Source organism: Colobus angolensis, unplaced genomic scaffold, assembly GCF_000951035.1.
Source record: "Colobus angolensis palliatus isolate OR3802 unplaced genomic scaffold, Cang.pa_1.0 Scaffold2, whole genome shotgun sequence".
In the NCBI taxonomy this organism is placed as follows: Eukaryota; Metazoa; Chordata; class Mammalia; order Primates; family Cercopithecidae; genus Colobus; species Colobus angolensis.
In genome coordinates, this window is record NW_012115154.1 from 12811476 (window position 1) to 12838242 (window position 26767).

The 26767-nt window shown below is 36.9% G+C and overlaps 1 protein-coding gene across 2 annotated transcripts in view; it reads right to left on the reverse strand.

The window, feature by feature from the left end:
- The window catches only part of TPK1 (thiamin pyrophosphokinase 1), a 401888-nt gene that overhangs the window by 137512 nt on the left and 237609 nt on the right, over positions 1-26767 (reverse strand). Inside the window, exon 7 of one of the 2 annotated variants that reach the window (XM_011941409.1) lies at positions 4485-4631. The exons of the other annotated variant lie outside the window; for it this stretch is intronic. Coding sequence (XP_011796799.1) covers positions 4485-4631 — 147 coding nt within the window. The remainder of the gene's footprint in view (positions 1-4484; positions 4632-26767) is intronic. 2 annotated transcript variants of the gene reach the window in all.

A 26767-nucleotide genomic window follows, 5' to 3' on the forward strand; every position in this document is an offset into this window, starting at 1 on the left:
AGAATGCTTCTGTGCAGTAATTTTACAGTAGGTTTTTTTCTTTTGAGACGAAGTTTTGCTCTTATTGCCCAGGCTAGAATGCAGTGAATGCAATCTCAGCTCACTGCAACCTCCACCTCCCGGGTTCAAGTGATTCTCCTGCCTAAGCCTTCTGAGTAGCTGGGATTACAGGCACGCACCACCATGCCTGGCTAATTTTGTATTTTTTAGAGACAGGGTTTCACTACGTTGGTAAGGCTGGTCTTAAACTCCCAACTTCAGGTGATCGGCCTGCGTCAGCCTCCCAAAGTGCTGGGATATGAGCCACCACGCCTGGTCTATAGGAGTTTTTAACTGATTTTTAGTATTAATCCCATTCACAGGTATACAATTAAAACTTGTTACCAGTATGGTGGATCACATGAGATCCATCCATACCTTAAATCCCCAAACATATTCACTTCAACATATGCTTTTGTGTTACTAATTTTCTTGCTATTTTCTTACTAAGAGTGAAAGAAGAGCAGAGAGTCAGGCTGTGTCTCGAGAAAGAACTCTCTAGAACAGAGTGGCCAAGATGAGCAAAGGCTGAACTGCTAACCCCACAGGTGGAAGCCTGTGCCTGCCATTGTCACTACTTTAAAGAACAGAGAGTGTAATCTTGCATGAGCTTTTTGCACCACACTATGTAATAATTACTTCATTAGGATAAGGTAATTTTATAGTTATTCCAATGACAGAAAATCAAAATTATCACAGAGAGAATCTACATTGCATTATATTTGGGGATTTGGCTACACAGGTACTCTTAACATGTTTACCACTTTAGAGAACTGGGGATTCTGCCTTAATAACTAAAGTCTAACACACTGGATGCTACATTCCTATAAGTTATGTAGGGTCATGATTCCAGAATTTCTTTCAAGATATCCGTGGCTGGCCGTTTGAGAGAGACTTGCTTTGTACGTCAGTGTTTCCTCTTCCTGGGCCCACGAGCTTCAGTTCCTAGATGGCCTTTGCAGTTGGGCTGGGGCAGTAGAACTTCATTCCCGCAGAAGGTGACACAGGTCACAGGCAGGCCTGGCCTTTAAAAAATATGGTGCCACATTCTAGCAATCAGTTTCCCTGCTTCAACAATGTGTTCCAGTTAGCTTAGATATACAATGTGGGATCCCTCTCAAGCCACATCAGATATTCTATTAATAAGAAAAAAAAAAAACTTAATAGACCTAATTTTGGATAAGCCTCTCAGATCTGGAGTTGATCATTACTGCAGTACAGACGGGTGGGGGTAACTGAGGTACACAGGCAATATGACAGATTAGTGCTCTGGCCAACTGAAGACAATAAAAATACTAAAAATAAATAAACAAATAAGAGAATCTTCTAAAATGCATCAAATGTATCTTTCTTAAAAAAAGATTTCTAGGGGGCAGAGGCTGCCGTGAGCCGAGATCACGCCACTGCACTCCAGCCTGGGCAACAGAGGGAGACTGTGTCTCTAAAAAAAAAAAAAAAGAAAAGAAAAAAGAATTTTGCCCAGAAGCCAAAAACCACCTTTTGATATAAAAAGAAGGCCAAGGCTAACTTTCATCTGGAGAGTGTTTAGCAAATCAGATGAACCCGAGCTTCAGTTTCTGAAGCCCCCAAGTACGGAAGGTTGTCAGAAGACAAAACCCGAGGCCTGCCCAAGGTGGGCGTCTGAAAGGATGCTGTACCACGTAAAGCAGAGATCCGAAATGTCAAGATGAATATAAGCAACACTCCCACTGGACTGCTAGGAAAAGTGGACAACCAAACCTTGGCACTCCACAGCTGAGAAGATGAAAAAAGTCTCCCCTGAGCATGTGTAACCAGACATCGATTTCTCAGCGGTGTTACATTCGGAATCTACACGGACAATGTGGTCCAAAAAAGTCTCAGACAAAATGTCCTAAGTAGGTAGTGCTCCCACAGAACTGGGCTACAAGTCCACTCAGCAGCCAGGCAAGGGCAAATGTAAATTCTCCCTGGATTTACTTTTAACCCACGCCTCAAACAATTTGCACACTTAAAGTTCTCAGAAATGTGAGGTCCCGGCCCAAAATCATAGAACAGAGAAGGAACTGAGGTCACGAAATATGAAAGCAAAAGTGAACATAAAAGGCAGCAGGCTTACATTAGAATTATTCTAGACTATAAAACCGGTTTGATAATTATGTTTTCAGAAACAGCCCTTTGAAAATGTGAGTAAAGGGCAAGCATGTAAGAAAGAATACTCATGGCAGGAATTAAAAACGCAGAGGGTGGGTCTAGTGGCAGATAGGAAGAGCTGAAGCGGGACAGTGAACAGAACACAGAGGTGGTGAAGAACTTCAAAATGCAGCCCAGAGAGATTAAGACATAGAAAATATGAAAGTGCTGAGATGTATATGATACAAGTAGAGGATCTTAAATACATTTAATAGGAGGTACAGAAGAAAAGAGAAAAAGAATAGGGCACTATTTGAAAACATAATGGTTGAGGGTTTTCCAGAAATGATGACAGACAACAATCTGTAGCTGGAAGCAAATCCAATGAATCCCAAGCCAAATGTATTTCAGAAAGTTCATAATTATACCAATTATAGGGAAAATACAGAAACCCAAAACAGTAAAAATACCTTAACGTAGAAGTCATATTTTAGATGTAGCTTTTCCTATCAGTGAATCTGCCAATTATAATTTTAAAAAGTATTGTACTACATCTTTAACTAGTAATATATTGACCAGAGCATCTATACAGAGACAAGTTATGACTGCATACTTTAGCAGTCATACCATCAATTCAATGCAATATAACAAAGCTCAATGCTTCACCATAGTAGTAAGTTTCAAACTTCAGAAACTGTTGGGAATCTATGGGTATTTAACCAATACATAATTTGATAAGAAATCTAAAAAGCGTATCTGTACTGCTAACCAAAATCTTATAATGACTATTTTAACAAAACCTATGACAAAAAGAAGTTCACATTCCATTGTGTGGAATTTAAAGCCCTTCACAATCAGTATCCCAATTAGTTTTCTCATCTTATCTTCTGGCATTTTTCCATCCACACCCCATATTTTAGCTGCACAGAATTACCTGCAAATCCCGTAACATATCCTGCATCTCCATGTTTCTTTTCTGGCTCCTCTTGAATTAAATAACTTTCCCATCATCTTCCACAGCAAGAATATTCTGTTGAATTGTAAAGCTAAGTAGAAGGTATGTTTCATGAAAAGATTTCTGTTTATATTGTTAACTGCTCTATCCCTAGAAAGGAGCCTGACAAATAGCAGGTACTCTGTAAATGTCTGTTGAAGTAATTGAGTGAAGACAACATGAGTGCCTCTGTGAAGACTTTTCTCACTACACACATGCCCCAGTTTTCTATTATTTCACTTTTTGGTATTAATCTTTCAACACTGCATTATGATTACATTTGTATAAATGGATCTTTCATTACACTTAATCTGGAGAGCAAAGATCATATGCAACTATTTATTTTTATCCTTCATTGCCATGCAGTGCAACAAATAGGCAGAAGGCAGTCTGTAACTGTTGACTAAATAAATGGATAGTATTGTTTGAAATCTGAATTCTTCTCTTCTACTTTTATCCAGAAAGCAACATGGCTGAGACACACAAAGAGCCAGAAAAAAAAAAAATGCAAAACTGGCTAAAGAATAGTGAGCATGCACTAAACCCACCCTATTAACCTATTAACCAAACCACAATTTCTAGTAATGCCACACTACAGATGGTAAGTAGGGCAGAAGCAAAATTGTAAGCAGTAGACTACAATGAGAGGCAAACATGGAAAGATCTGTCCACTATCTCCAAAAAAAAAAAAAAACAAAAAGTTACCAAATGATACTTTTAAACTGAAGTCCACCAATAAACCTCATAAAATGTGTTTGTTTAGTAAGAATTCTGTTCTATGCATTACACTGAGAGAAAATGTCATTAATGTTTATCATTGGAAATGAAAGACATCATTAGAAATTATTCTGAGACAGAGAAACTAATCACCAGGCAACTTATGAATAGTAAAAGCTCAAGATTGTCTTCTAAGTGCCTAATGAAATCAAACCCAGTTTCCAATTATATCCAATTATAATGACAACACTCAAAATACATAAGATTACATTAGCAACATTTGCCAAGCCTTGTGTTTCCCCTATTGAGGTTTTTCTCAAATGTCATTCACATTCAGCTGTTCAAAACGCAAAAGTGCTCAATTTAATTCTTAGTCGATTTAGAGTTACAACATTTTATCTAGTTTTCTAGACATAACAAAACTTAAACTTTCAGGATTCTCCTCCACATTTTTGCTGGTGAGTGACCTAAGGCAAAACCAAAGTGGCCACAAGAAAGCACACATGATCAGTTCCACTCACAGTTCAAAGACCCAAGCAGGGCCAATGTTTTCTCCTAGTCTACTCAAGTGGTAGAAGCTTTGTGAAGGAAAGGGCTCACATTATATTCTCTTTTGACTTACTGGTTGGAGCAGGTAGATCAGCGATTCCTCTTGGATTATTATAATTGGAAAAGGAGTGATGTGAGTCGCTCGGAATAAGGTATTCACAGATGCCATAATCTGGTCAAAACGCCCAGCGAGGCCTCCCAGTGTCACGATCACATCAACCTAAGCAAGGAAGGTAAAACAGGGAGTCACATATAGTCACATATAAAAAATAAGTAAAAATACAGAATATTGTTGTTTATGTTTTAAAATAATACATTAAAAAGGCTTAATGTGTGATCCATAAAGATGGCGTGAGTTTAGAATAATAATCTGTTAACCAAGCACCAACAGAACCTATTCAGTTCCCAGAGAAATAAGTGGTATCAGGTCATGAAGCCAAATGTTGTGTTTCTCTGGTTCAATGGTTATACCAGGGATTTTACAGAGTGCTTTACATACAACATGTTCAAGAGTTTGACAAATGAATAAGTGAAGATATTGCAAGAAAAGACTCATTAGCCTAAGGAAGAAATAGATAATTGCCATGCTGTGGGAATGTATACTTCAAAATGGGGTTCCATAACGACACTAAAAGTAAATTACACAGAAGAACCAAGTTCTGAAATGAGTTTCCTATTTGTGACCTTATCAGAATGTAAGAAGAATGGGAGTTTTTACTAAGGGTAACATGCTTCACATTAAGCTTAAACTATTTTAAGACAGCCAAACCAGTAACTAAGAGTATAACTGGATTGTTTGTAACACAAAGGGTAAATGCTTCAGGGGATGGATAACCCAGTTTCCATGATGTGATTATTATACGTTGCGTGCCTGTACTAAAATATCTGTGTGTTCCCCAGAAATATACCCACCTAGTATGTACTCAGGAACATCAAAAGTTAAAAATCAAAGAAACCAGGCAGGCTGGGTGCAGTGGCTCACGCCTGTAATCTCAGCACTTTGGGGACTGAGGCAAGCGGATCATGAGGTCAAGAGATCGAGATCATCCTGGCCAACATGATGAAACGCTGTCTCTACTAAAAATACAAAAATTAGCTGGGCCCATGTGGTGTTGCGCACCTGTAGTCCCAGCTACTGGGGAGGCTGAGGCAGGAGAATCATTTGAACCCAGGAGGCAGAGGTTGTGGTGAGCCAAGATTGCGCCACTGCACTCCAGCCTGGGCGACAGAGTGAGACTATGTCTCACAAAAAAAAAAAAAAAAAGAAAAGAAAGAAAAAGAAAAAAAGAAACAGAAACCAGACAAACCATACATCTAAAGGATCTATTATTCTCCTTAGAGATCTTTTTAGAATTCAAAGAATTAGGTTTTGTGGCTCAGAAAGACCATGTAATCTAGGAAGTATGTATTACTCCAAATACACAGGCAATGTCCAGGACATCTGTTAATATTCAGAGGAAAGAGTTAACTTGTAAACAATTAGACATAGACTTATCAAAGGGATGGCTTCTGTTTGAGATATCAAGTTAGGTAAATCATTTCTATTTATGTTTTGGAGGTCTTATTAAGAAGGCCTCTATAGACCTGTTGGGAAAGTCCCAGAGATTATTTATGGCTTCAGGAAAACTAGAGCATTTGCTTTAAACTGAAGAGAAATACATAAATAAGAAATTGTATATGAAATATAGAGAAAGTTCTAAGGCTGCAGTAAAAAGCTCATGGCATATTCCTATCCACGTAATCCTAAATTCATATCAGAAGCAAGGCCTGATCAAAGTTTATTCACTATACAGAATCTGAAATCCCCTTTTTAGGTTCTCAATTTTTCATTACTATATGCTAAGCCTTGAGGGATCCCATAACCTTTAAGACTGAAATTGAATCCCCATCTTCTACAATGGGATATCATGATGAATAAGCAATATCTGTAAATCAATCATTAAAATTTTCAGAAGAAAGTAGCAGCAGGATTACCTCTCATCACTACTCATTTTCCCTACAGGAAGTATTTAGCAAGATTGATTAAAAACACAAGGATCAATGCAAGCTGCAGGTGGGACAGAAAAGGAATTGGCTTTGGATCATTTTTGCAGTTCTCTAGTTCTGGCTGTAAGTAGGACATCTGATATTCACAGAGATATCAGAAAGAGGACAGAGTGTTCAATCTAAAATAGACTATTTATAGACTGCAAGTGTGTCTTTTCTGTGTGAACCCAAACCCCTGTGCATTTATTTCTAACATCACCCAGTCATACTTTGTTATAAACAGTGACCTACTTGTGAATCTCACCTTCTAGAGGAGGCCTATGGATCAAAGCCGCTAGCACAGTGTCTGCAACAGAGTAGACAACAGGTGTTTACTGAGCTTCCCTTGACCATATAAATACTCAGGAAAAACTGAATAAATAACCAGAGAGGCAAGAAGCTAATTATTAGGCTGAGTTAACATCACCTAACTCCTACAAAATAGTACTTTCTTACTTGGAAATGATTCCAACAGGTAGTAGCTTTTGAAAAAAGCAAACACGTCATATTTATTAGCTCAGATACACATCTGATGCTTTTATAAGCTTCATTTACAAGCTAATGACAAGAAAAACTAACCAACGTTTGTGGATTATTTACCATGTGCTAGGAAATATCCTAAACACTTAGGATATATCAGCAAAGAACACATAAGCCTCTGCCTTCATGGAGTTAATATTCAAATGAAGGATAATATACACTTGATAAAAAGGTTTTTTTATATGAATATATAAGTTAGAATGTGAAAAAGGTGGTAAATGCTAAAAAAGAATAATAGAGTAGAGAAAGGAAGATAAAAAATGGTTGGGGGGAATGTTTCAACTTTAAATAAGACAGCTACAGTAGGCTGCATTGGAAAAGTAATATAGTAGACAAAGACTTGAAAGAAGTTGAGGGAATTAGCCACATATGTGGATACGTGGGGCAGGACAATGGGGGCGGGATGATGTTTCAGAGAACAGACTATAGTAATATAGGGACAATGTTACATGGCTACAGGCATTGGCAAAGAGCTTTAGGAGTTAAGTTGCTAGAGCAAAATGAAAAATTAGTAGAAGTAGGAAAAATCAGAGTAAAATGCAAGTGTTAGATTTGTATAGAGCTTAAGTCATTGTAAAGTCCTTGGTTTTTATTAACATTAAATGGGGGGGCCATTCTGGGCTGAGGATTGATATGATCTAGTATTTTAAAATGTCACCATGCGGAGTGTGTTGAGAATAAACTGTGAAAAGGCAAGAAGTCAGGAGATAAAAAGAGATCATTATAGTAATACAGATAAGAGATAAGTTTGCTACCCTTTATTACTGCATCAAACATGAATACTCAAGGCATCAACACAGCAAAACTCAGTGGTCAATTCCCAGTCCTTTTATTATTTAATCCTTCAGCAATATCTGACAAGTGAAAAAAAGTAAGGATTGCTTAAGAGACTTATGTGACACCATCAAGTATAACAACTTACACATTATTAGGGTACTAGAAGAACAAGAGAAAGAGAAAAGAACAGAAAATACATTCGAAGAAATAATGGCAGAAAACATCCTCAGCCTGGGGAAGGAAATAGAAAGCAAATCCAAGAAGCCTATGATAAATCAAATAAGATAAATCCAAAAAAGACTCACACCAAGACATATCATAATCAAAATGTCAAAAGTTAGGGTGTTGAAAGCAGCAAGGAAAAAGTGAATTGTCACATGTAAACGAATCTCCATAAAAGTATCAGTGTATTTCTCAGCAGAAATATCGCAGGCCAGAAGGGAGTTAAATCATATATTCAAAATCCTGAAGGGGGATGGGGGTTGTTCTGTCAACCAAGAATACTACTCCCAGCAATCCTGTCTTTTGAAAATGAAGAGGTAATAAACACTCAAGACAAACAAAAACAGAGAGAGTTTATCACCACTAGACTTGTCTTATAAGAAACGCCAAAGGGAGTTCTTCAAGCAGAAGAAGAGGACACTAATTAGTAACATTAAAATATATGAAAGTATAAAACTTTAAGTATAAAAGCAAGTCTACTGTCAAATCCAATACACTCTAACACCGAAACAGTGCTGGGTAAACAATTATACCTCCAGTATAAAGGATAAAAGGCAAAATTACTAAAAACAAAACTACAGCTTTAAAATTTTTCAAGTGATTATGTATTATAAAAAACATAAAGCAAGACATTAAAAACATAAAATGTGGGAAGTAGAAGAGTAAATGTGTAGTGTGTGTATGAGATCAAAATTAAGCTGTTATCAATTTGAAATAGCCAGTTTTAAGTATGTTTTATGTAAGCCTCAGGGTAACCACAAAGCAAAATCCTCTAAGAGATACACAAAAGATAAGAAGAAAAGATCTAAAGCATACTACTATAGGGAGCCACCCATCAAACCACAAAGGAAGAACACCAGCGGAAAAAAAGAACAGAAGATCTAAAAAACAACTGCTCTACAGAAAACAATGAACAAAATGGCACTAGTAAGTCTGCACCTATCAGTAATTATATAAATGTAAATGGATTAACTTTTCCAATCAAAAAGCATAGAGTGGTTGAATATATTGTTGTAAAGATTCAACATGGAATGCCTTTTTTATTCCTTCATTTTCAGTCTATGAGTGTCCTTTAAAGACTTGCTTTACTTTAAACGACACTCGTAGGCTGAAAGTGAAGGAATAAAAAAGACATTCCATGAAAATGGAAACAAAAAGAATGCAGGGGCAGCTATACATAATACAAACACAATAGACTTCAGGTAGAAACAGTAAAAATAGACAAAGAAGATTCTTATATACTGACAAAGGGGTCAGTTCATCAAGAGGATATGACAATTGTAAATATATGTCCACCCAACATTGGAGCACCTAAATATATAAAGTAAACATTAAGAGATCTGAAAGGAGACAAAGACTTCAACACAATAATAGTAGGACATTTCAATACCCCGCTTTAAACATCAGACAGGTCATCCAGAGAGAAAATCAATAAGAAAACACTGGACTTGAACTGTACTTTAAAGTACCACAAATGGACCCAAAAGACATACCCAGAACATTCTATCCAACAGCAACAGAAGACACACTCTTCTTAAGTGCACAAGGAACATTCTCCAGAATAGATCATATGTTAGGTCATGGAACAAGTCTAACAAATTTAAGAAGATAAAAATCATATTAAGTATCTTCAACATAGTCCTGAAAGTCCTAGCCAGAGCAATTAGGCAAGAGAAAGAAATAAGTATCCAAACAGGAAAGGATGAAGTGAAATTATATCTGTTTGTTAATGTCATGATCTTATTAATATATACAGAAAATCCTAAAGAAGGTACCAAAAAATGGTTTAAACTGATAAATTCAGTAAAGTTGTAGGGTGCAAAATAAAAAATCAGTAGTTTCTATATAGTAACAATGAACTGTCTGAAAAAGAAGTGAAGAAAACAATCCCATTAATAATAGGATCAAAAAAATATTTAGGAGTAAATTTAACTAAATTATAAGTGAAAGATCTGAATATTAAAAACTATAAAACATTAATTAAAAAATTAAAGATGACACAAATAAATGAAAAGATATCCCATGTTCTTCAATTGAAAGAATATTGTTAAAATATCCATATTACTCACAACGCTACAGATTCAATGCAATCCCTATAAAAATTCCAGTGTAGTTCTTCACAGAAATAGAAAAAAAATTCATAAAATTCATATGGAGTCACAAAAGACACCAAACAGACAAAGCAATCTTCAGTAAAAAGAAGAAAGCTGGAGGTATCATACTACCAGATTTCAAAATATATTACAATGCTATAGTAATCAAAACAGCATGATACTGACAGAAAAACAGATAAATCAACCAATGGAATAGGATAGGGAGCTCCAAAATAAACCCACATATCTATGGTCAATTGATTTTCAACAAAATTGTGAAGAACACACATTGAAGAAAGTGTAGTCTCTTCAATAAATGATGTTGGGAAAACTAGATATCTATGTACAAAAGAAAGAAATTGGAGGCCAGGCATGGTAGTTAATGCTTGTAATCCCAGAACGTATGGAGGCCAAAGCAAGAGGACTGCTTGAGGCCAGGAGTTCAAGACCAGCCTAGGCAACATGGCAAGACTCCCATCTCTGCCCCGAAAAAAAAAAAAAATTAAAAATAAATAAATAAAAGGTAAAAAGTAAAAAAAAATTAGCTTTGCATGGTGGCATGCATCTGTAGTCCTAGCTACTTGGGAAGCTGAGGCAGAAGGATCACTTGAGTCTGGGAGTTGTTTGGGTCCTTACCTCACCCCTTATGAAATAATCAACTCAAAATGTATGAAGGATTTACACATACGAGCAGAAACCATAAAACACAAGAAGAAAACATGGAGAAAAAGCTCTAAGACTGACATCGTTCTGGGTAGAAACTTCTTAGATAATGACCCCAAAATCACAAGTAACAAGGGCTAAAACAGACAAATGGGATTGGTTCAAACTAAAAGACCCCTGCACAGTGATAGAAACAATTAATAAAGGAGGCACCCATGAGCTGGGAGAAAATATTTGCAAATCATACATCAGATAAGGGGCTACTATTCAAAATATACAAGAAACTCAGACTACTCTGTAACAAGATAACAAATAACCCTTTTTAAAAAATAATACTTATTATTTTTTATCATTATACTTTAAGGTCTAGGGTACATGTGCACAACGTACAGGTTTGTTACATATGTATGCATGTGCCATGTTGGTGTGCTGCACCCATTAACTCATGATTTACATTAGGTATATCTCCTAATGCTATCCCTCCCCACTCCTTCACCCCGCAATAGGCCCCAGTGTGTGATGTTCCCCTTCCTGTGTCCAAGTGTTCTCATTGTTCAATTCCCACCAATCAGTGAGAACATGTGGTGTTTGGTTTTTTGTCCCTGTGATAGTTTGCTCAGAATGATGGTTTCCAGTTTCATTCATGTCCCTACAAAGGACATGAACTCATCCTTTTATATGGCTGCATAGTGTTCCATGGTGTATATATGCTACATTTTAACCCTTTTAAAATATAGGCAAAGGATTTAAAGACATTTCTCAAAAGAAAACATAGAAATGGCCAACAGATATGTGAAGAAATGCTCATCATGGTCTAATCATCAGATGAATGCAAATTAAAACCACAATGAATTATTACCTCACAACTTTTAGACTGGCTATTATCAAAGAGTTGAAAGACAAGTGTTGGTGAAGATGTGGGGAAAAGGAACCCTTATACATACACTTTTGGTGGTTTTACAAATTAGTACAGCTATATAAAGAAATGTATAGAATTTCCTCTAAAAACTGAAAATAGAATCACAATACGATCCAGCAATCCCACTACTGGGACATACCCAAAGTAATGGAAATCAGTATGCTGAAGAGATATCTGCATTCCTACATTCACTGCATTATTCACAATAGTCAAGATGTGGAAATAACCCAAGTATCTACCAAATGGGTTAAAAACTGTGGTATATATAAATAATGGAATATGATTTAGCCTTTTTAAAAAAACTAGGAAATTCTATCATTTGTGATGTGAAGGAACCTATACAAGCCAGAAACAAAGAAACAAATACTGTCTGATCTCATATGTGGAATCTATAAAAGTCAAACTCATAGAAGTAGAGAGTAAAATGGTAATTATCAGAGGCTGGTGGATGGAGGAAAAACAGACATTGGTCAGTGAGTACAAAGTTAACAGTTAGAAGAAATAAGGTCTGGTGTTCTATTTCACAGCACAGTGATGAGAGTTAATAATGTATTATATATTTCAAAACAGCTACAAGTGAGGATTTTCAATATTCTCACCACAAAGAAATGATAAACACTTAAAGTGATGGATATTCACATTATCCTGATTTGATCACTCCACAATGTATATACATGTATCAAAACATCACGTTGTACCCCATAAACATATGCAGTCAATTAAAAATTTAAAACATATTGGGAGGCTGAGGCGGGCAGATCACGAGGTCAGGAGATCGAGACCATCCTGGCGAACATGGTGAAACCCCGTCTCTACTAAAAATACAAAAAAATTAGCCGGGCGAGGTGGCGGGCGCCTGTAGTCCCAGCTTCTAGGGAGGCTGAGGCAGGAGAATGGCGTGAACCCGGGAGGCGGAGCTTGCAGTGAGCAGAGATGGCGCCACTGCACTCCAGCCTGGGCAACAGAGTGAGACTCTGTCTCAAAAAAAAAAAAAAAAAAATTTTTTTAAACATATTTGGTGCACATACACAAAGGTACTCAGCACATACCTATTATGCCATATTTTAAATATATGAAATGTAAAATATCAATTTCTGACTGCATTCCATATATTTCCTACTCTAAAGTCAGGATGTTTTCCATGGACCTTTTTGTTTACAAGATGAGTGGGAGGGGAATAAAGGTAGCCCGTGGTTTTCATATGCAATCCCATCTAGCGAAAAGAACCTTGAATCCCTGGATTAAAACATTGGAGGTCTAGCTATAGCACTGTATGCTACTTAGGTAGCCATGAACCACATATATGTAACATAACCTCCTTGTGATCTGGGTCACTCATCTGTAAAGGTAGGGGATGCACTAAATTCATTGTCACATTTTTCAAGATTCGGTTCACTTATAAGTCCATATAAGGTTCTCTGTTTTCCACCACAATAAGTTAAATAGTCATAGTATGTATTTAGTTTAGAAAATAAATGCAAGACTCAGCTTTGCATTATTTACCTTAATAGAATCATGACAAGACTGGTTGAGGGACATGTAGCACCAAAAGAGAAGTAATTTCATTTTTCTATTATAGCAGTAAAAATCTTTCAGTAAACAAATGACAAGTTTTACTCCATTTGTCCTCAAAAAGACTTAGAGACAGTATGAATGAAGTCTACAGCAGGCACAGTGGCTGTCAGCATATTTTAATTACATTTACTTTTCATAAACTGAATTCTAGAAATGCATAAATGGACAATTTCTTTGTGGCTCTCCCTGATAGATACGGTGATCATACAATTTAATGTACAAACTGAGACACTTTTGAAAGTAAAAAGGGGACATTATAAATAAATTACACCAGGAATACGGGCATAAACTGGAACTATCCTATGTAAACCAAGGCATATGTTTACCCTACTGTCTGAGAGCTGCAACTAACGTTAGTATAGCCAACTTAACAAAATTAAACACTAGGGTATAAAAAATTTAGATTACGCTTAATAAGCTTCCTTTAACTCTCCAAGATGTGTGCTGCACTCTAGTGAGGCTTCAATAGAATAATGAAATTCTTGGTTTGTTGGATCCTATAATTTGAAGACGGAAGAGCCAATTCAGGGTTTGGAGGAATGATTGGGATCAAGATAGAGCAAGAACAAATAATTTGACTAAAAAAAAGGCAATACTAAAACATGTTTTAGTAAGCCGATAAAATAATTCTACTGATTAATACGAAGGTCAATGAGAAACCAGAGAGAAAGTAAAGAACTCGTATTTTATAGTACCCACGTATGTTATATGAACAAACACAGGATACATCTTGTTGCATCTTGTCAAGCTATGGAAGCACGACTACAGGGGGCCTGTTTCCATTTCAATCAGGCTACATTGTAACATAAGGTCTAGTTTAGTGTAAGCATGTTTGGGTGAGATAGAAATCATGTCTCTTGCAATGGCAAACTTTTGAGGCTTCTATTCACAGATAAGAAATCCAAAGAAATTCTAGATTTTCCTCAAATAATTCTTATTTCATCATCCTTGTCACAGCCTTAATTCAGAAATCATAATTCTCACTTGGATAATTGCACTGACCTTCTTATCTACAATGCTGCCTCTATAACCAAGGAGTCCTTCAAAATGGTTATGACAGTAAGTTTTCGAAATATTGAATCTGAGCTTGCCAATGTTCTGCTTAAAGTTAGGTATTGGTGCTGGGCGTAGTGGCTCATGCCTGTAATACCAGCACTTTGGGAGACTGAGGCGGGTGGATCACGAGGTCAGGAGATCAAGACCATCCTGACAAACACGGTGAAACCCCGTCTCTACTAAAAACACAAAAAATTAGCTTGGCGTGGTGGCGGGCGCCTGTAGTCCCAGTTACTCAGGAGGTTGAGGCAGGAGAATGGCGTGAACTCGGGAGGCGGAGGTTGCAGCGAGCCGAGATCGCGCCACTGCACTCCAGCATGGTAACCTGGGCGACAGTGTGAGACTCTGTCTCAAAACAAACAAAAAAAATTAAGCATTTAATTTTTGTATTTAATGTTAATTAAATTAAGTATTTACTGTTCTCCAGGCTCCACAAGATGAAGTCCATTTGCCTCCATAATAAATCACATAAATAAATCACATCTTCAACTCCCACCCCACATTTACATTCTAGAAATACAATCAGCCCTCTGTATCCAGGGGTTCTGCATCCATAGGTTTCAACCAACTATGGATCAAAAATATACAGAAAAAAAAATTGTGTCTGTACTGAACATGGGCAGATTTTTTTCCTTGCCATTATTCCTTAAACAATACAGTACAACAATTATTTACATAGTATTGACATTGCATTCCGTATGATAAATAATCTAGAGATGACTTAAAGTATACAGAATGACATATATAGGTTACATGCCAATACTATGCAATTTTATATCAGGGACATGGGCATCCACAGATTTTGGTAAGCACGGTAGGTCCTGGAACAAATCCCTCATAGATACCAAGGGACAACCATACTTTCATTCTCAGAAAACGACCAGGCATGGTGGCTCATGCCTGTAATTCCAGCACTCTGGGAGGCCAAGGCAAGAGGATCACCTGAAGTCAGGAGTTTGAGACCAGCCTGACCAATATGATGAAATCCCGTCTCTACTAAAAACACAAAAATTAGCCGGGCATGGTGGCATGCGCCTGTTATCGCAGCTACTCAGGAGGCTGAGACAGGAGAATCGCTTGAACCCAGGAGGCGCAGGTTGCAATAAGCCAAGATCACGCCATTGCACTCCAGCCTGGGCTACAAGAGCGAAACTCCATCTCAAAAAAAAAAAGATGTCAGAAAACATCACAAGATTTCAAACTTTAGTGCTTAAACTATCATCTTTCCCCTCCTTTCCTTGTAAAGCATGTAATTACTGTGAGTATTTCCAAAAGATGCCTACCTCCACCACCAAAAAAAGTGAACTTGGTTGGATGAGTGTTTTACTTTTCTGAACTCTTAACATCGTATTATTAAGAAATGTCATAAAAGTGTTGTCTTAGCTCGGGCTGCTTTAACAAATTAGATTGTGTAGCTGAACAACATTTATTTCTCACAGTTCTGGAGGCTGGGAAGCCCAAGAGCAAGGTGTCAGCAGATGCACTTCTGGTGAGGACCCTCTTCCTGGTTTGCAGATGGCCGTCTATTCATTGCATCCTCACATGGTCACGGCAGAGAGTAGAGACAGAGGAACAAGCTCTTTTTTCATCAGGGCTAATCCGATTCATGAAGTCTCCACCCCCATGAACGAATTACCTTCCAAAGGCCCAACCTCCTCAATACAATCCCACTGGGGGTAAGATATTACCATATGAATTTTCGGAGACACAAAAACTCAGTGTATAATACATGAGTATAAAAAACCATTTTTTCAACATGTTATTTTAGGAAAAAAAGTGTTTTTTAAAAAGGGGGAGGAACACAAACATGAAGAGTCAGCAACATATGCAAGTTTCTTTGCATCTGAAAAACTACGGGCACTGTGATGAGGATCTGTGCTAAGACATGTGTCTGCTATAAACCATAATCCCCTGGTAAAAGTTTTAGCATAAAATCCCAGGCAGTCTGTACCCTTATTAACCCTCTAGCACTGATGCCCCTCTACCTCTCTGGAGAGCTCAGCCAAGGGACTCCAACTTCCTTGCATAAGTGGAAAAAGAAAGTCTTGCTGGCAGAGATCCTTGACACACTAAGATAGGAACCAGCAGTAGAAGAGTCCAGGAGAGATTGACCAATCCTAGTAAAGTTCTCTGCTAGCTTGTTAAAGGAAGCAAGTGTAAATATTGCCTGAACCAAGGGTGTATGTGTGATTATTACATTCTCGCAGGACTGCCTATTCTTTGACATGCCAGAATTAAGGGGTTTACCTTTAAATTTGAATACTCAAAGTAAACACTCCCCTTATTCTGGTAAGCCCTTACCATACCTTCAAGACTCAGCAGACTGACCACCTCCACTAGGAAGGAGTCTGAACACTCTAGACTGGAAAATGTTTGCTTCCAGTGGGCTTCTCACCCATCCTATCAGACTTCTACCGTAGCACTACTGACAGTGTATCAAGATAACCTGATTACAAGTCCATCCACCCCAAAAGACAGGACAGTCTTAGAGTCAGAAACCGGGTCTCATTCAGTTTGCATTTCTCAATCTAGAATACTTAGCAGAGTGCCTGGCACATGCATAATAGATGTTAGCTGAATAGTTATAGTTTTGAGGTTTCAATTTTGTCAAAAAAGATCAATCAGCACCAAGTATATACTTTAAGGCTAATTTCTGAGGTCTCTATTCCTTTCTCAAATTCTTGATGGAGAAAATGACTAAAGTATTGTTCTTAAAAGAACACGGTAATTGGTTCTTTTTTTACTGTCATTAGATTTTCCATCCTTCAATGCAGCTTGCATACAACCATTACATTATTTTTCTAAATTGCCTTATGATTTTCTGCTCAAAAATTTTTAATAGCTTACGATTATCTATATAGATCAAGGCTCAAATTTCTTATCTAGAAATTAAAGGTTCTTCATATGTTGACCGCAAGGAACCTAAATCTGATGACTGCTGTGACATTTCTCCTCCTTTAGAGCACTCCCTAGGTACACTGGATGCAGTGCTTTTATCATAGGTGTGTTCTGTTTACCCTCAGATTGCTTCAGAGAATCTCTGAAAGCACGTTAATTTCAGGTACTCTGGTCGTGACAGTGTACAGGACAATGACAGAGAGTTCACTCCCTGAACAATGAAAACCTCTTCTGATTCACCCTGAGCAATCCTTTTGAATCTTTTAATTAAACATTTCAAGACTGGCTGCCTTATGATTTTGTAATAATCATGTTGTAATAATAGTGCTTTCCTCACAAAGCTGTCTTGAATACTGATATTTCCTTGATTAACTGGACTATAGGTTTTCAAGCCAGATCAATGAGATCCCTATAGATGGGACATTTTTTGCATATCAACAAACATAAGAGTGTTATATCTAGAAAATGTAGAAATGTGTTATTTTTCTTCCCCATATAAATACACCATGGGACAGGAAGAGCAAATACGCATGTATTTACATTTCCCTATATCAGAAGTGAGTGGTAAGGAGAGTTGAATGGAATAAAAAAAACCACACCCTTGTGGGAAGTTTCTTTTTTAACATAATTTTATTCAACTTATCTTTGCTGAAAATTAAATTCTTTGAGGATAAGAGTAGGAATTATGAGGCCGGGCGCGGTGGCTCAAGCCTGTAATCCCAGAACTTTGGGAGGCCGAGACGGGCGGATCACGAGGTCAGGAGATCGAGACCATCCTGGCTAACACGGTGAAACCCTGTCTCTACTAAAAATACAAAAACTAGCCGGGCGAGGCGGCGGGCGCCTGTAGTCCCAGCTACTCGGGAGGCGGAGGCAGGAGAATGGCGTAAACCCGGGAGGCGGAGCTAGCAGTGAGCTGAGATCCGGCCACTGCACTCCAGTCCGGTCGACAGAGCGAGACTCCGCCTCAAAAAAAAAAAAGAGTAGGAATTATGAGTAAATAACAATACATAAAATAAGGGTCTTATAAACAGCATAGATATTATAAAACCTCCTAGAGGTAATTATGGTGTCCAGACCTCTTACATTCTCAGGATATGAAGATATTTTAGTGAATTCAAAGGTATTCCTTTTGAATTACAGGGGTTATGAGGAATGGAAAGATCCATTGTTTATGGTTTAGAATGGCCATAATACCTAGTATGCCATCTTTAACACACTAGGTGTTTAGTGTAAAATGAAAAATAAAAGTGTGACTTATATTCAGAAACAATTAGCTATTTGGAGATAGACTTTGAAAGGATATTACAATTTTCTTTTTTTTTCTTTTCCTTTTTTTCCAGGCTTGAGCCACCGCGCCTGGCCATACAATTTTCTTTTACAAATGTTGCTTGGTACACAATTGAAAACATCCCAAAATTTACTGTTGAAGTCCTACTCAAAAAGTACCAAGTCCTGTTTACTCTGGCTAAAAATTCTCTAACATACATAATGCCCTGCTAAAGCTGAATACCTGAAAGCACACTACAGTCACTCCTTCCCTTTCCATGGAAAATGGGTTGATAGCTCAGAATCTGTATCCTTTTTCTTCAGTCACACCCACCAATGATCAAGTTGACAAAAGACAATTTTGCAAGCCACCTTGGAACCGATTGACTGTCATAAAGACATGCTCTGGTCCCAGGAGATTAGTTTATCTGTACTTGTGATCATTTCTTAATAGCAACTATCCTCTCTTTCATCATCATGATACGTTTTAATCTATTTCTTGGTGGAATTCAATCATGAAATAAGTCTTAGTTGCATAGTCTCATTGAAAGTGATACATGAAACATCTAGCTTCCATGTCTGCATAAAACAGATTTGGCTATTTGTACTATTTTTGGTGTATTATTTCCTCCAAAGTTTAGTGGTTTAAAACTCTATTTTTTATTGCTCAGTTTTAACAGGTGGCCATCAGACTTGCTGTAGTGCAATCCTTAGATCTAGCAATCTGGTGTAACATACACAGTTTACGTTAATTATCCCCTTTCTACCTTCTGGGAGAATAGAGAGCATTTTGATTGCAAATTTGGCACTTTGTCATTCACACTCTGGTTTCTAGATACGCACTGGAGCATTTCATAATGCCAAATGAGAATGTTAAACATGTTACTGCAGTGACATTAATTAAATTAAAGTGTATTTCTTGCAATGCAGTAAGTCTGCTTCATAAGTTGAAGCCACCCCCAGGCTGACATGAAAGTGGTAAGCAACACTATTTGCTATTTACCTTAAACGTATTCCATATCCATGAGCATCACAGTAAATCTGTAATCTGAAATAAAATATCTGTTCAAATAATAATTTCCTCTCTAAAATAATTCCTTTTATTTATATGGATGCTTTACAAAAAAAAAAATCAGAATCTTTAGGGTCAACCTTACAGGCACCTAAATCCTCTAGTAGAAATCGATGAGGAAACGGAATTAAACTGCAATCAATAGAGCTTGATTTAGATATTCCTATTTCCTAATATGTTTCAAGATATCCTGATCCAGTTGTTCATATTGAGAATTATATACATCAACATATATGTTCACAGGGGAAGGTACACAGCAGATTCAGGAAAGAAGTTAGTATCATCTTATTTCCACTCCACAAATCCAGATTTTCGTATACCATTTTCTGTTATGAAACAGCACATTAACCATGGAGGGCTAAGTACAAATGGGAAAGCAGACGGTCATGGACACAACATGAACTTCTACTTCCAGCTACTAACAGAGGAGACGGATAGAGAGTGAATACTATAGGATTCCATCTTCTTCTTTAACTTAAATGGAACTTTCTGAGATATCTAGGCTCATCACCTAACACAAAGGAAAAAAAAAAATTACATGCATCTCTTTTTTTCATTACCTATTTAATCACCACTAAAAAGATATCAATCTGACATACATAGAGCTGTAATGAGCAGTAACATCATTCCAGTTTTTCAGTCATGGCTTAAACTATAAGCCACACATTTATTTTTGTTTGTCTGTTTTCGAGACAGGGTCTCGCTCTATTGCCCAGGCTGGAGTGCAGTGGTGCGAGAATGGCTGAACTGCAGCCTTGACCTCCAAGTCTCAAGCTATCCTCTCCCCTCGGCCTCCCAAGTAACTGGGACTAAAGGCATGCACAACTACACCCTGCTCATTTTTATTTGTTTCTAGAGACGAGGTCTCACTATGCTGCCCAGGATGGTCTCAAACTTCTGGGCTCAAGCAATCCTCTGCCTCGACCTACCAAAGTGCTGAAGTTGCTGGCATTAGCCCCTGTGCACAGCCCCAAAACATTTCTTAAAAATATAGACACTATTATCATTGTGGACAATCATAATTATAGATATAGGGACTACCACATGTAATATTCTCTGGCTAAGGAATATACAGAATGAGGACAAATTTTACAATCTACTAAGTAATTTCAGGATGTTCTATTATATGTGTACTATTGTTACAAAAGTCCTCAATATACAGTTTCTTTCTACATCTGCAGTTTCTGCATTCTCACGATGCTGTAATTCAAAATAAAATACTCCTTTTCATATAAGGTCAGCGTGTCTTTTGAAGAGGAGCCTCACACCAACCAAATCTGGAATTCTCTGCATTAATAAGAAATTTTATCTGGCAGGTGAGTCATCAGGCTGAGATTCCTGGTAAGCAGATAAACTTAACCCTTGTCTTGGGGCCTATAAAAAGCATGCTTCTCCTCTGGCAGGGATGGATTAGGTTGCCACAGCCTCTAAGGTAGTAAGCTTTTTATATCCGTAGCAACATCTCCCAAGTCACTTCAAAGCACTGGGTTTATCTATTTTCTCTCGTTGCACAGCACTATAAAAAAGATTGCTGATCTCTAAGAAGGAGAAACAGAGACGTGAATTCCTCTTTTGAAGGCTTCTCCAAAATGATCTAGGAAATAGCCTGCTAACACAGGCTGATGCCCAGAAATCTTTTCCTTAGCTTTGCTTCTTTGTCTGATACTTAGCTTGCACTGCGTTTGTTCCAAAATCTGAACATATAAGTAGTTACTTTGGCACTCAACAAACAGAACAATGTTGTTACACACTAAAAAGCAAGAAGTGGTGTATATAGACATATTTATGTGTAACTGAATGGTTGAATATATATATAAATGAATACATGTGTCATGTTACTTTCTAGAATCTTATAAAAATTATCAGTTTAAGCTTACTGCATCCCTTTGAGGTACACAGGCACAGACAAAGAGGTAGTGAACTTGTCATAAAAGTATTACAATGCCTCAGTTACAGAGCTGATGTTGGAATTGAACAGTATTCCTTTCATTGTTTCTTCTTCAAGAAAGACAGCGAGATTTATTATTATCAAGTTCACGATGGCAATGGCATATGAGACAAAATTTATGTATTCTCATGTTTTAGCTCTTGATTTTTACAAATAACTTAGAACTCAGAAGAAGAAGTAGGTCCCAAAAGTTATAAAATACCAATTAAGGAAATGAGAGGAAGGTATTATATGAACTGTACAATTTTTATTTACATACAACATACATCCTACTGAAGATCCTGTTATAGGTATAAATACTGAAGGTATTTATAATCAAATAATCATACATAATCATATAATAGTAGACATATAACCATTTACACTATAATTACATATATTCATATAATAGTAGATATAATAATGGATATTTCCATGTACTGCCAAAATAAAAAAATTTCTCAATGGATAAGTTCTGTGGCAATAGAATAAGCCTTGTTAAGTCAAAGCAGATACTAACATTTGGTAAGAGCTTGTTACAAGATTCTTCTGTATTTGTAACTACTGATTCATTTAATAAATATTTATGGAGTGCCCACTATGTGTTTTAATATGTTTATAGGTGCCAGGTATAGTTTTAAGTGCTGAGGACACAGCAGAGTACAAACATGCAGAATTCCCTGTCCATGTGAAGTTTATAATATATTGAATGAATATGTAATAGAAATATCCTAAATATGTAGTATGTCAGATGGCGACAAGAAAATTGAGCAGAGGAAGATATAAGGATGGCTCAACCAAGGGATTCAAGAGGTAGAGTTGAGGGCTGCTGCCTTAAATATGGTGTTCACAGAAGGCTTCAACATGAGCTGCAATTTCATTAGAAAAAAACTATATTATTCTATTTTCTCAAAGAGGAATTATATCTAAATAACTGCAGAGTAATCTATCCAAAAGATGTTGAATCTATTCTGAAGAGGCAAGTTACAGTATTTATTACAGCAGTCTAAATCAGTTTGTGGTCACCTGTAAATCTGTCTCCTCCGTTAGACTGAAGGCTGTTTGAGATCATGGACTTAGTCATGAAATCACAGCATACTGACTTAAACAGAACAGATATTAAGGAACAGTGTGTTAAGCTGACTCGAAGAAGATACCTAATAGCCTCTATGGTATGTCTAAGAGGAGGAACTTTGCGGTGGAACTCTAACATGAACTTTTGCCTAATCTTAGGGTAATATATCCTTCCATGAGCATAAGGCATACAATGTCCATACTAGGATTAGCAAGGGTAGAGCAGATCCTTCCTTTTTGCTCCACACAAAGGCAAGGTACAAAAATAGTTACCTGGGTCTCTGTTGGATTCTATTAAATATAGAGATATATTTAATATATATAGGTTCCCTGGGAATAGGGGAAGTTCCAGACCTCACCTGGGAAATACATTAACATGTAAGAAGCTCTCAGTTTAATTCAAGTTTCTGATATTGAGAGTTCCTGTAAAATTAGAATATGTCAAAAAAAAAAAAAAAACCCAAAAAAACTATGTTGAGAGTCCCATGAACCTGGGTAATAAACTGTAACAAATTTAAAAGATTTCTAAGACACAATCTAATTCTTAAGTAATATTATTCCACAAAATATATTACATTTAGTTGCACAAGAGTGTATTACTATTACTATCACCACTATCGCCAATTTTTAAAATAAGGACTTCCTATGGAGCAGGCACTGAACTAAGTGCTTTACCATGTAATGCTCTGTTACAGGTGGGTTAGTATTCTTACTTTACATATGAGAAAATTGAGGCTTAAAGAACTTAAATACTAGCCAGATGCGGTGGCTCATGCCTGTAATCCCAGCACTTTGGGAGGCCAAGGTCGGTGGATCATCTTGGAGGTCAGGAGTTTGAGACCAGCCTGGCCAACAAGGTGAAACCTCATCTCTACTAAAACTACAAAAACTAGCCGGGCATGGTGGTGTTCACCTTTAATCCCAGCTACTCGGGAAGCTGAGGCAGGAGGATCGCTTGAACCCAGGAGGTGGAAGTTGCAGTGAGCCGAGATCATGCCACTGCACTCCAGCCTGGGTGACAGAGTGAGACTCTGTCTTTAAAAAAAAAAAAACGAAAAACCCAAAATGAAAAAAAAAACCTTAAATATCTTTCTACTGTCATGCAGCTAAAAAGCGGCCTATCCTGAGCACCCGAATACCTGACTTCTAATCACAATGCTTTGAAGATTAACATTTTATTAAAGTTTAAGGTGGTAATTATTACTTTCAATAATAAGCATATTCATTATCACAATTGGTAGAGACAAGCAAGATTCTAAAGCACCTGGACACATGTCACAGGAGAACTAACATGGCATCAAGAATGCTAGCAAGAAGAGTCCTGCAGAAACTTCTATATGCCAGCTAAGGTTTAGCATAATGTCCTTCGGAATTTGCATTGATGTTATTAGAGATGCATTTATTCATTAAATAAATATTTCTTGAATACATAACAATGACACACAATAAAAAATTTAAAGCAGATGTACATTTAAGATATATGATATGAATTTTGGTAAGATAATGTACTGAAGGGGGCAAGCAGAGGCTAATACAATAACCCAAGTGAGAAATGATAAATGTTTGAACTAACATAGCGGCAGCAAGACTGCAAAGACAAAAGGGGGCACAGGACAGAGATCTGAAGAATTTCAGGGAACTGTGACCAACTGTCGAGGGATGGTAGAGTAAAGCATAAAATTACTCTTAGGTTTCTGCCAGGCAGGTGGATGGTAGCGCCACTGAATGAGAAAGGAAATACAAAAAGACAAAATGAGGTTCTTGTGAGAAAAGATGAATTGTTTTAGACAATAAAATGAAGCTCCTCTGTCTTCCAGTTAGCAAGGAGAAAACCAGCTTTGGAGTTTAGGATTAAAGGTACAAATTAGGGAGTTAATGAATGGTACAGAAGTGGTAAGTAAGGGCCACGGAAACAAGATAAAGAGGAGAAAAGCAGGTATGTCAGAATGTCAGCATAGGCAGTGCCAGAGAAAATGAGAGGCTGAAGGAGACCAGGACAGACCCTGACAGGCAAGAAGGAGAGGCAAGAATACATAGGTTACTACTTCTAGAGTTAATCCTGATAAAAACATATCTAGTGGCAGTTCTACCTTTGACAGAGTCTTACCATATTTTTAAATTTATCCCCTGGGAAAGTGGGAAAGTTGAGAGCGTCTGGGCTGTCTCCATAGTTTAAAGACCATCAAATGTCTACCTAAGATTTTCTATCAGGCATAATTTTCATGTAAAACAGTTGTCTAAATATGCAGCAGAAACTCACAAGTTGAAATTTCCTGAAGAAATATTTTAAAGGCGGGAGAGTCCATCAAAGGCATTGTTTTTTTTGTTTTGTTTTGTTTTGTTTTTGCCTAAGTACTAAGAAGCACTTGCCTTTATTCTATATTACCGTGAGACATTCAACAAAAGATTATACCTGTTCTACGATAATAGCATTTTTGAAACAGTGAATATATTTTCTCAATGAAGTGTCATGTTTTGGAATAATTTTAGATTTACTAAAAAGTTCCAGAAATAGTACAAGGAGTATACTCTTCATCCCGTTTTCAGCAGTGTTAACATCTTGTCTAAACATGGCACAGAGGATACAACTAAGACTGACATTGGTCACTACTATTAACTAAACTTTCAAGCTTATTCACATTTCAACAGCTTTCCACTAATGTCCTCTTTTTCCATTACGCAACAGAAATCAGGTTACCATATTGCATTTAGTTGTCATGTCTTCTTCATCTCCTCTGGCCGTAACAATTTCTCAGTCTTTTTTTCTTGGCCTTAAAAATGTTGGTCAGGCATTTTATGGAATATTCTTCAATTTGGAGTTCTTTGACTACTTTAAAGGTTAAAGTGGAGTTATGGATTTTAGAGAAGAACTCCACAAGTGCCCTTCTCAAATTATATCCATGTAGAAGGGTGTTATTAATATGATATAACGATGTTAAGGTTGTTCACTTGATTGACGTGGTAGCTGCCAGCCTTCTCCACTATAAAGATTTTTTCCTTTTCAGAATACAATTATACACACACACACACACACACACACACACAGACATATATTTTCCTTTAGATCATGCCAAAGATATCAGTTCATGAGAACAAGCTGTACTGAGACACTGGAATACCTGGAAAGATAACTTTTGGGGTACTATCATGGTTTTTCCTGCAACCCCATCGGTCACATCTTTTTATGCTGCTGAGTAATTAGTCCAATCAGATAGTTAGCCTTAAATTTTATTTTCAGTTGAGGAGAATGTTCATATTTAGTATGAACATGAAACAAATCCACAAGCCCATTACAAAAAAATAATGTACACCTAAATCCAATACTGATAATTAGAGGATATAACAAAATATTCTAAGCTCAAATATTTGCTGATGTATAAAGATAATGTATCTACCTGAGAAATGCCATGTAGAAATTAAATAGAAAGACTATGCTTAACAGAGTCCTAATGGTCAAGAGTCAAGAACTTCAATTTGGACATAATCAAATAATACAGAAATGTCTTAAAACATGTAAATCACAATTCAGTACTTGCCCAGCCTATTAAGAAAATAAAAAAAAAATATAATAAACTTATGGCCTTTAGTAGTATTTAAATCACAGTCATTTATGTGTGTGAGTGTATGTGTGTGTATATATATATATAAAAGCATTTGCCCTCATTCATATAACCTACTCACCATCCTTCATTATTTGATTAAAAAACTGCTTAAGAAATAACATGGCATAATACAAGCGGGCTAAAATGTAGAGGTTTTAGCAAATAAAACTAGTACTGGTTTAAATCTCTAAAGCATTCAGATTGAAATTAATGGGAACTTTTCTGCTCATATACTCTATGTTTAAAATTGAAATAACTGATCCTGTTGCCATATTATACTAGTAAATATCCTAAAGAGACCTAATCCTGTTATTCTTAGAGCCTCTGAATCTTAATTTATTTCTGCTTTATTGTAAAGAATGTGCATCTTATATGTTTAGATGTTTAGAGAGACAGCTTTTAATGTTTTCCACCAAATCCCAGGGTTTAGATCTCAAGTGTGTATCACAGCATTTGAAAATATGTGTCCTTTGAAGACTCAGGCATATCAGATGGCATCCTGATAATGTATTATTCATGACTCAGTTACAGATAAACAATGTGGCAACATGAAAGCAAAGCCTTAAAAAGTCCCAGGTATGAGAGAATCCTTTTGTAGAAGAATAAACGTTAAAGGTGATTAGGTTTAAATTAGATGAATACAT